Source organism: Poecilia reticulata, chromosome 21 (genome assembly GCF_904066995.2).
Source record: "Poecilia reticulata chromosome 21, P_reticulata-male-v2, whole genome shotgun sequence".
Classification (NCBI taxonomy): Eukaryota; Metazoa; Chordata; class Actinopteri; order Cyprinodontiformes; family Poeciliidae; genus Poecilia; species Poecilia reticulata.
Window position 1 is genome coordinate 12,926,640 of NC_088850.1, and position 11,807 is coordinate 12,938,446.

The 11,807-nt window shown below is 41.6% G+C and overlaps 1 protein-coding gene across 2 annotated transcripts; it reads right to left on the minus strand.

Moving 5' to 3' along the window:
* Positions 1-517: 517 nt before the first annotated feature.
* Positions 518-11,198, minus strand: bmf2 (BCL2 modifying factor 2). 2 transcript variants are annotated; one of them, XM_081602382.1, is made up of 4 exons: positions 11,040-11,198; positions 8,135-8,371; positions 6,311-6,525; positions 518-3,900 (listed from the first exon to the last, which is right to left on the minus strand). In XM_081602382.1, exons 2-4 carry the CDS (start codon positions 8,346-8,348, stop codon positions 3,784-3,786), a joined length of 546 nt encoding a protein of 181 aa, XP_081458508.1. In that variant the 5' UTR covers positions 8,349-8,371; positions 11,040-11,198; the 3' UTR covers positions 518-3,783. The 2 variants fall into 2 exon arrangements, with proteins under 2 accessions (XP_081458508.1, XP_081458509.1); XM_081602383.1 differs by lacking the exon at positions 11,040-11,198 and adding an exon at positions 10,833-11,003.
* Between the last annotated feature and the right edge of the window lie 609 nt (positions 11,199-11,807).

An 11,807-nucleotide genomic window follows, 5' to 3' on the forward strand; every position in this document is an offset into this window, starting at 1 on the left:
TGTGTGTGTGTTTTAATGGTTGTTTGTAATCAGTGAATCTGGGATTTGATCCTGATATTGACTGTAGAGATCGCTCTTTAAAGAATGCCAACATTATTATCCAGTTAAAATGAGGTTTTGTTGTTGTAATACTTATTAGAAATGCCATTATTAAATTTTGCGTTCAAAGCTTAGTGCTACGTAATTATGTCGCAACAAAAGACTATCGTTAACATTATTTTACTTCGCGAGGGAGCCCGTATTTTGTTCTATAATTACAATAAACACTGTCTACATCAATAAAACTGATAAAAAACTAACTATTTTAAGCCCAACACCTTTCCATAAATAATAATCCTAAAATAAAGACCAATCTAACACCACAACAAAGCCTGATTAGACAGTGAAGACTGTTTTTAATACGAGGAAAAATGAAAGATGCTTACTTTTATTTTAAGTTAAAGTACTGCAACAAAAGTGTGCCATGATTTGGATTTGTTGTGAACAAAAAAAAATAAAAAATGAAGCACAGAACATGTCAATAGTTCATAAAGTTTTAATAGAAATCAAAACAGCAATGGTACCCATTTTACAACAGAACAAAATTAAGAGAAACTGTAAGATTTGGTGAGCCAAGCTCTTATGTACAGCATATTGCACTAGAAAAAGAACAAATATCCCGCCTGTCCTCCTCCTCTAAATCCCTCCATCGCTCCAGTGTCCTGCGTGGTTTAAAAAAAAAAAAAGTCTGCACAGGAGACGCAGAGCAGTCCCAAAGATAACACAGCCAATGCTTTCGTCAGAAAGAATACAAACTGCTACATCTGGACTGGGTCTCACTTCATCAGGACACACACGAGTGTGAAATCCTTGAGACCACTCTGAACGCAAAGAAAGCAGAAGGTGAAGACGATACAGCTGAGCCCAGAAGTCTCAAGAAAAGATCTCCACTGTTCGGTTCACGTAGTAAAAAGCGTTATTGTGATTCTCACTCAATTAAGTTACATTCAAACCTTTTAGGATATAGATTTCATCTCCAGGAATGTTGGACATGCATTTTTTTTTTTACTCCATTTACATATATTAAAAAGCCCTTTAACTGAGTGACACAGCAGACTTGGCAATATCCAAAATCAATAATGTCATATGTTAAAAACTGTAATCATAGAAAACCAAAAAAACATCATGTTGTAGTTATTTCTTCTTACAAAAAACAGTATGTAAAATTTGTTGTATAAAGATAGCAACCGGTGTGTCAAATTCATGTCAAATGTATAAAAAAAAAAAAAACAAAAAAAAAAAAAACACCAAATCACAACACTTGACAATCTTTCTCAGGGTTTTTTTCCCCCGAAACAAAACTGATATTGATATCAAAGACCCTGAAGATCTGAACAGAAACGTCTCACCTGAGCCAAGGTTGAGACGGTGGAAAAATAACGGCAGGCTCCGATCGAGCGGCTGTTCAACTCATCTCAAACAGAAACAATACTGGGCACCGCGGCGGCTCATTTCCTCCTTCAAAGCCTCGCTCGATTGCAGCTCATAAAGCACGAAAAAAAACCCCGAACGGGTCGGGCCGATCAATCAGCAATCAAGAGGGAAAGCTCAGCACAGAAGCAGAAAGAGAGAGGTGCAAATACAGTATACAGATAAAAAAAAAAAAAAGAAGAAAATAAAAAAACAGAAATCTTTTTACAGTGCATGTTGCAAAAAAAAAAAAAAAAGAAAAAAAGAAGTCGTTTCTGGTTTTGAGAGGGCTCAGCGTAGGTGACGAAGGTCGCCGTTCGTGCCGAGAGGTGTCAAAAAGGTTGAGCCTGTGCCTCGCGAGCTTACGTGAGATTTGTGAAAACGGGAGAGTCGGGACCGCTGAACTCTGGGATAAACTATGCCGAGTGCTGATGAGGATGATGTCGGGGCAGGTCTTTTTACTCACAAGGCACATGTTCTTTGTTATTTTTATTTCTTTTTTTTTGCAAGTTTTGATTGTCTTGTCGTTTCGCGCGATTTGTAACAACTCACGGCGTTTTGCGCGTGAAAAAGAGAGAGAGAGAGAAAGAGAGAGCACGAGGCACATGGCTTTTAGTCCAACCTACTCACACGCAGGCTTTGAAAACTGAACGCACCCTGACGACGAGGAGAAAAAGGACTGTACAAGCCGAGACGGCGTCTGTACAGTAGCACTGAGCAGTGGCGCACAAAATAAATTAGAATAAATTACTTCAGATGAAACAAAAATGAAATATATCTTCAGGGAGTAGTTAAGTGAGTGTATCTGTGGTGCTCTGGACTGCAGATGACAGTGTGTATCAAAACCATCTAAACTGGCTCAGCGTTCAGTGTTTGCAGGAAACAAACTCAGCTACTCTCATAGCAAACAAACAAACAAAAAAAAACTTGACAGCATGTAACACACTTCATGTTCATCTCCTCTTTACCAAATACAGCTGAATGAGTTAGGTCTATATGATAGCATGACTGCTAACTACTCCCTGGAAAGAAAACAAACAAAAAAAAAAACAATCAGTGTCTTCAAATGTTTATATAATGACTCCATAACCCATATGATGCCAAAAAGGAACAATCTCTAACATATTATTCCAGAATTTACATCGACACATAGTGGCTGTGTTGGTGTGAGTCGCTGCACAAAGGTTGTATGAACGTGCTCCCATGTCCGTTAAGAGATTTTTTGTTATTTTTAAACTGTACAGAAGTAAAGCTGGCAGTTTGAGACATGTCGCATTCGAAACAGCGCTGGAGAGAAACAAACCCCACCCCGCCTTGATTGCCAATACATCCGATCGACTGGCTCGAAGCCGCAGTGCAGCAAAGGGCAAAAATTTGCGATTGTCGGTCCAGCCAGGCGAGTGACTGGACGTTTGGGAGAGCGATGGCGTTTTTATCCAGAGCTTTTCAGGTGATTGTTCTCGGATCCCTGATGGTAAATCCCAGACTGAGTGAGGCTTCTGGGCCTTGCGTTGGTTTGTGCTTGTTTGGTCTCAGGACTTGCAGGTGGAGAGCACCAGACGCGTGATCCCCCACCCCAAAAAAACTATTACTGCGTCGGATCTTTAAACGTCGTGCCCGGAATCTCTTTGGCACGTGCAATTCAAGTAGGTTCATTCAAGCAGTTGATTCTCAACGTGCATCTGAGCAGACCGACAGGTTTGATGAGCCAATGTGGAGAGGTGAACGGTGAGTACAGGGCTTTCTTTTGTCTTTAGGAGAATAACTCAGAAATGTGCCTTGAGTCTTTCTTCAAAGGTTCGCATCTTTAACTTCAGCACAGATATGTCCACGGTCTTGTCACCTAAACTTTAATCTTTATCGCTTTCTCTCTCTCTCTCTCTCTCGCGTGATATTTTTGATGCAAAAGGGCATTTTACTGTGGCAGGAGGAGAGAGTAAGGCATTCCCTGGACAGATGGAGGTCCTTCAGGAGTCGACACACCAGATAAAAAGAGCAGTTTGCTGTACAAAATAGGTCATCTTACAAATATTTCCAAAATATCTCTTCAAACAAAATGGCTTCTTCTCGGAGAGGCAGAACAAAACAAAACAAACCAACAAAATAATAATAATAATAAAAATAAAAAAAAAAATAAAAAAAAAAACAGTAATCAGTCTCCGTCCAGCGGTGACCAGTGTCTTCTTCATCTCATCTTCATATTCAGTTATAAAAAACAAAAAACAAAAATCCAAACCCGTCGTTCCATCTTACAGTGCCATCTCTTTATAGTTTGAGTCCTCGGTTCAAATTAGAGAACAAAGGCCAAAGTGAAAGGCCAGCTCAAAAGTCCCTTCATCTCTGCTCTCTCCTCAGGCGCGGCACCAGAGCCTCTCTTGGGAACAAAAAGCCGAAGAGGCCGATTGTAAGGCGCATCCACACGGGCAGGTTCTGTCTCTGATGCCTCAAGAACTGCAAGAGGAGGGAAAAAAAGAGAAAAAAAAACGCCAATGAGTCTCACTTATCAGTAGAAGAACAACATCATGTGAGGTAAAACCCTGCGAGTGAAAAGGATTAGCTCAACTGCGCTGAATGTTTCCACAACATTAGCCTGTATCTAGAAAACATCACCCACATGAACTCTAATATTTGCTATCTTTAATGGGAAAGTTATGATTTTTTTTTTCTTTGAAGAGAGGTTCTGTGAAGTACCTTAAGATTAAGATAAATTTGGCAATTTGAAGCAACTCCAACAATGTTAGTTTTTATGGGACACAATGGTATATATCGGTAAAACTGCCAAGTTTGTTGCTAGAAAAAAAGTCTGCATTACACTATAGCGGTGAATTTAGGTGGGAGGAAGCTGCTGGCTGTAGGGCTCTGCATCATCAGCTGATCGTTAAGGGCTCGATACGCAGGAGGTGACATTCGAGCTCGTACATTTAGACGTGCATGCGTGGGGTCGCGACGTGACACAAGAGTTGGAAAAATGTTCAACTTGCGTCGCTGCCGTTGCGTCCCGTGTGCGGAGCCCATTGGTCGCATCATTTCAAAACAACTACGAGACGAGCAGTAAAAGCGTGTGACGTGACGAGGCCATGTTTGTAGGTGCAGGAAAGACGTTGCAAAATCCGAAAGCTGTCGGTGGAGTTTGAGCTCATTGACGGGTTGCAGCTAATGAAGCGCACAGACACGGCCTTCAGCCTCACACAGAGAAACTTTGGTGCGGTTAAGGCCATCAGTGTTCAGCTGAGAAAGCAACGCCAAACCTTGAATCGACCTCTTTGTGCAAGTGTAGACAGTTAAAGCGTTCGATCACATGTTTTAAATTGATGAAATCAGCTAAATCTGCTGCTCTGCTCTGGGAATTTGTGTCCTTTTCCACACACTCACTATGATATAACCTCCACTACTACTGATACTATTGTGGCAGAATCCAGATATCAAAAAGGAAATCAGGTAGCTGAATCTGCTCCGTTATTTTCTTAACCAATGATGTGCCCTCATTGGTCCCGTCTAAGTGCGTCCGGGAATCTCCCGCCTCCCTTCAGCCACTGGGACTGAAACTGCCACCCGTAGACATTGCAGCTTGTTGCATAAGCACTCCAAGTGCTCGCTTCATCAGGGTCCCTACCAGTTTAGGAATCAGACTCTGCCACAGGATATTTGATGCAGAACCAGCAGACTGGATTGAATTTAAGCAGCACCACTAAATGTGCCCTAATTGTCCCTAATTGCCCTTAATTCTACACTAGTAGGCTTATTTAAACAGTAACCCAGTGTTTCTCGTGAAGCTCATCTTTCTGCACTCGTTTTTTTTATAGGTAGAGCAGAACAGCGTGCAATTTATTTTCTGCTTATTATTCCCTAAACCATTAAGACAATGTGAATGTTTGCCCCTCTCGCTTAATGTCAGGGTGGGTTTTCTTCTTCAAAATGAATATAACCGCAAGTGAAGTTTGCTTCGCCCAGGCAAAAAGCCACACATTGGCCTGTAACGGTAAGTCCTGCTTGGAAAGCAAGCGCACACGTCTAACAATAGCAACACGGGGAAGTGATTGAATATAATAACGGGTCATTTGTGAGGCTTCTCCCAATGGAATATTCCTCCACCGGGCAGAAACCAATCCGAGCTCAGACGCCTGACAAATCATGAAAATAAAAGAAAGTTCTCTCTTATCTCTCTCTGCTAGAGAGTCACACATGCAAACCAAAACACACGCAGACACGCACAGGCTGAGGCGGGCGGCGGGACAACTGAGGTATTGTGGGTAGCCGTCATGTTACTGGCTGCGTTTGTAAGTGTGTGAGTCAGAATCTATTTTTAGACGCGCGTATAAACAGCCGGCAAAGTCTACCCAGACACAGACGTGCTGCGCGCTAATGTTTGTCACAGTAGCATCGATCTCACCTGCTCATCTTTGAACTTTGCAACGTCATTCTTCAAACTCTGCTCTTCCACTAACTAGGCTGTTTGTTTTTGTTGTTTTTTTTCTTGTCTCTCTCTGGTCGTTCAGCAATTCTCACCTTTTCTACCGAACTACGCATTTAACCGCTTCTCAAAAACCACACCTTGCTATTAAAGCAGCCTCGGTTACAGTACAGTCAGGGCAGCTGATAAGAATTTTTAGCTGTACGTATTAATTAACATGACTAATAAAACTCCCTGGCAGGACAATAGTCAGCTTGTTTATCTGCTTGTCGTAGACTTTACCACGTAAATATGTGTTTAAATCAAATATTACTCATCAGTTTCCAAAACAGCCCCACCTCACAAGCCTTCTCAAAACAAATGATATGTTTATATACTGTAACTTTGTATCTTAGAGGCACTTCGCTGGTTTATTGTGGAATCACCTCAATGCTGAGAGCTGAGGCTTACCAGTTCAATGTGATCCTGGTGGAACTTGTCTCCAATCTCCCGGAGTTTACGACCAATTTGGGCCTCGGCGCTCAGCTCCATCGGCTCCACCTCGGGCCTCTGTGCCATCCTATCGTCCTCCGCCCCTCTGTCCTCTTCCTCAACAATGTGCCTTCCTCCTCGGTCCTCCATGGGCACAAACTGAGCGGGAAGATGTAAGGGCGATCCAGCGTTGCCTACAGAGATCGAATCAATCTTCTTAAAACCTTCTTTATTTGTTTTTTTTTGTTTTTAAGAAATGTTATGAGTCATTAGGTTGATCATTTGTTGCATTGTTTGTCATGTATTGTCAAATATTTCTTATCATGATAAGAATTTTGATTCATTCTTGACTCGATAAATTTCAATCAATGATGTTTTTTTATATATATAATGAAACTAACAGCATTACCGCAAATGTAATTTTTACTATTTTCTCTGGTGCTTGTTCCACAAGACCATCAATAAATATCAGTAAATTACAAAATTATAATTAAATGCAATTACTACAACACACTTGTTTAAGTAAGTGGCGTCCTGAAGAAGCCCATTTCCAGTAGGAATGTTTTTGTGGTCTTCGTGCTATGATTGCTCTGCCATACAGTCACAGGAACCCACAAACCTAAAAAAGTCCTCCCCCTACCTCCAACCCAGGTCTGAGGCATAGTGTTAGATCTAACTATGAGAAACTCAACTGATTCAGCTGCATCCTTAAGTGAGCAATATTCTCAAAGGAATGGTTGACCTTTGACGGTTTTAAGGAGAGGTCATACTGGAAAGGAGCCGATAAAAGCCTTTAGACTTGAACATTTTGGCTTTTGCGTAACATGTGATTCAGTTAGAAGCTAGAAAAATCAGCAAGAGTACAAATAAAGAGTTCATAAATCAACAAGAAGACTGGTCCAAGGTATACAACTAAAGCACCTAATTAAATCAACAAGACACTCAGTGAACTACCAGCTTTTATTGGCCTGTCACTGAGTTCACTCACAGCCTCTGGCGCACATATCTGCAGTCATGCTACTAAGAGGGAAAAACAATGTATTGGTTGTCATCGTGAGGCAGAATGCCTTGCTATTCCGCCTCACGCAGGACAGCAGACTTTGTTTGCAAAGGAGGGGTGGCACCAAGCCAAGCGTATGACATCTATTACTGCTTAGTTTACAATGAGCGACAAGGTCACAACAGGCGGTGTTTTTAACGTAGCGATGATTTTAAGCCCAGAACAACAGGTAGCTCTCATACGCCCATACCGAGTCAACAAACAAGCAGCATTCTGCTTCAACATTCATTTAATTTACTTAGCATGACGTCACACGGATTGGATTAGACATGGGAAAATGCTATTAGACTCAGAATGACGGCCGTTTTCAGTGTGGGTATGTAACTTTATCTGTCTATGAAATTGTTGTTGTCGTTTTTATTTAATTTGATTTTTAAGAACCTCTTGAAAGGAAAGCCCCTCAAAAAAAGAAAGTGCAATGCAATTATCATCTAAATTTAGTTAGGTATGAATTTACAGCACATTATAAAACTAATGTAATTTTGATAAGGCAGAATAAAAATAAAATCCTGTTTAAAAGAACTATTTGATCCTGAGCTTATTTTATATACCTCTATGCTATAGAAGTCGTGTAAATATTCAATGTCATTTTTCCAGTTGGGAAAAAAAAAAATCAAGATTAAATTTTAATCTTAAATAAAATAAACTATTTTAATAACTCAGCAGAGCTTCTTGGTGAGAGCTGTGTATTTATCGCTTTGTTTTTTCCTGTTTAGGGGTCAGAATATCTCCCCACTCCTTACCGTTGAAGGGCACGTGAGGCTGCAGGTGTATGCTGCAGGACACGGCGTTGACGCCGTGGTTGCCGTGGTCCTGTGACGTGGCCACGACGGCGGCAGCGGTGACCGTGGCCACTGTTTGACTGCTCGACCACTGTTCGTGTTGCTTGACGTCCCCAAAGGGCAATACCCTGAGCTGTGAGGTGGGCAGTGACATGTCCTCCTCCTCATCATCCATCCGACGCCTCAGCGGTAAACTCCCTGGAGACAAAACAGTGGGGATACACAGCGTGGAAACTTTAGAAGTGGAGGATTTTAGGCGTGAAATTGGTGCAATACCAAAATATACAAGCATGACTAAGTGTTTATGAGCGTTAGTTAGTGGTGATATCTTTCGAAAGGAAACAAAAATGCTAAAAATATAATCCTGTTTTCAGCAAAAACTTTGCCCTGTGGCAGATGGAATGATCTCATCCGATCTGCGTTACATGGGAAGAAATCATTACTCATTATAATGCCCGGTAAGAAGCTTACATGTATGCCGTAACAATGAAAACAAACAAGCAGAGGTGGATCATCTCAGAAGCATGAAAGATGGGTATTTAAATTTATGCATAAATGAAGACAGTGGATGCAGAATAAGCCAAAATAAAATTGAACAGAACCCAATCATGTGGAAACAGCCTGTGCAAGGGGGGGATTTAAAGATTTGCTGCTCTCCTCAAGCATATTTTTGCCAATCCTTTCGAAAAATGAGCCAAATCCAGACTGAGTGCCAGAAAATTCACTGTGGGTTGCTTCAACATCAACAATTGTTGTTGTTGGTTTTTTTTGTCTCTCTAAGTCTTACTGTTACCGGATAGACGCCTATCTGTTCTAGTAATCTACAAACGCACACCCAGTGGCAACTGAGTGTGAGTGAAACCAAAACTCTAAACTAGACCGCCAGTTGAGTGCAGTGCGTGCAACGACCGTTTCATGACGGAGATAACCAGTTTCACTCTGCCTATTGGACACAGGAGCGTGCGCTCGCTCTTCCTCGTTGGCCGCCTGCCCAAATTGGAAACAACTGTTATATCACTCCGGCAAGTGTGCCAGTAATTCCTTTTTTTGTCCTGTAAGTGGAGACAAACAAGCACGGGTGTGCAAATGCGAAACTTGAAACTGGAAGCACCGGTGTTGTGTTTACCAAGCGAGGCGGCTAAAGTCACGTTTCCCTTTGTGAAAGTTTCTTTAAGCATGATGTCATATCTGGAGCGAAAGCAGGTGAAAATGAACAAAAAATAAACACTGAGGAGTATAAAAAGACATCAGTATAAAAATATGGCTTTTATATCTTTATCCTTTCATATGCAAAATGTAATAATAAAATGACACTGATTTGATTGGATGTGATGGGCACACCTCTCTTGCTTTTAAATTCAGGACAATCCCACAATGTGTTAACTTTTTCTTCAGGAAAGTGGTATATAAAGTAAGCTGAGCAACAAGTTTCAACAATACCAAATGTGCACTTAAGTTGCGTGTCAGTGACAAAGCAAGCCCTGTCTTGAACTTCCACTGGCAGTCATCAGAGGACTGACACTATTACCATAGCGTCAGACATATAAAAAAACAAACACAGAGAATACAGGAAGACACAAAGAAAGGCATCACACACTCGATACTCACTCACACACACACGCAGACACACTGCCCCTGGGCTGCAGGGGAGGCCTGGCAGTGAGTCCGCTGATGGTCAGAGGCTCAAAGTCCCAGCACAAAGTGGCTCCCTCTGCTGCACCATCTGTGCTCACCGACATGCAAAGCTGGTCTAGGACTCGGCTCTTCACGCACTGCTTTCATACTCCCATGAATCAAAAGCACGTAGAGCTGAGAGGCTTTCTACTTTAAAGCATTACACCCCAATTTTTATTTCTTTCTCCTTTTTTTTGTTGCCAAAATATAAAATAAAATCAAGGAATATTTTGTAATTGTATGATGCAATTCATTATTTTATTTAGGCTGAACGATATAGAGAGTGCTAACCCAAAAAAAACTACATCTAACATGTCAAGATTTCTAAGTGTAGTCAAGTTGTTTTGAATCGCTATTGAGTCTCCGGAGGTCCACCGGTGAGCTGTGGCGCTTGCATCCGCATCAGCAGCTCAAAATCCGGACAACCCGGTGCGCGTCAACCCGCTGACATGAACAGGACAATGCATCACTGCCAAGCAGCACTCACAGCAACACGGCTGTGATTACATATTGACAAAGGAACCAGGTGGATAAAAATGGCTGTTACAAAAGTTACACAAGTTAACCAGTTTTGTAACTGGTTAACTTATGTGTAACAACTTTGACCTGAGCTATAATTAGTCGCTAACACGTTAAAGCGAAAACTAGCTTAATCTTAGTTTTGCACAAGAAACCTATTTAGGGCGCTTTAAGGCGATTTCTCACCGGACAAAGTGTTCCTCGGATTCACGAGCCATTCAGCAGAAACTGCGATAATTACACAGAATATCCTTACGTCGTGTACACTATGCTAATTGTTTACCGTCAGCAATAACTGTTATAGCGAAAGTTGCTAACAGAAGAGAGTGCCAAAACACCAGTCAACATCTGCCGGGACGATGCTGAATCTCACCCGTTATTTTCCCCTCAGTGCTCTCCCTCGATGACACCGGAACGTTTAACATTAATTCACATTAGAACCAGCACATAAATACAATTCTGCTACCTCTTTCATCAGTCTGATATCCGCTTATCAACACCGCTCGTCGTGTCTGTGCCCGGGCATGCCGATGGCCGGTTGCCCACTCCGCTTGTTTTTAAACTCTGGTCCCACATATGGAAGCACGCGCGACATGTGTGCTCGCGAGCTCGTCCGTTACTTTTTTGTCTCCCCCGGCTTCCAACAAAGATGCGACCGCTTTAAAACACTCACCGCCAGGAAAAGCGCTTTCCGTTGTTATTGGTGGTATCTTGACGAGTTGCCGTCTCCTTGATTCCTATAGAGTGTAGAGGTTGGAGCCGTGCACCTTCTCGCATTACAACCATCAGACTTCTGCTGGCAGCAGAGGGGTTGTTTTCCTTTTTTTTTTTTTCTCCCCCTCCTTGTGTCACAAATGGCCCGCCCATCTCAATGTGAAAGGCGCCACACTGTTGTTATGCAAATAAGACATTGACAGGTTAGAAAATGCATCTTAGGCTGTATCTTTTATTGTATTGATTTTTGATGTATTTGTGCTAGTATGTATGCTGTTTATTAGATATTAAGATAGGAAGCGTTAAAATTGTGCACAGAAAAAAAAACGAACGCTTCTGTTTAGAGTATTAGTCAGTGATGTATCTATAAACTGCTCAGTGCTGAATTCGTTACTATATACAATTGATTTAAATACAAATATCGCAAAAAATGTGTCCTGTCAAGTAAACAACATAAGGAAGGATGCATATGTATTGTTTTTCTTTTTTCTAGATGTCATGATGACCTAACCATTTAAATATACACCCCTTTGCTCTATTACAGATTCAAAACTGCCTTTTCATAGTTTCTTAAGATGATCCTGTATTGTTTTTCGGGGGAGAAAAAAAATAAATGTGCCTGGCCCTTTAAGAGAACAGCCTTCTTCGCCTAGTATAACCTGGTGACACGCAGTGAGCCTATCAGGTTTGTTTGGTCCCGCCTCCTGTTTCGTGTATCTTGACACGT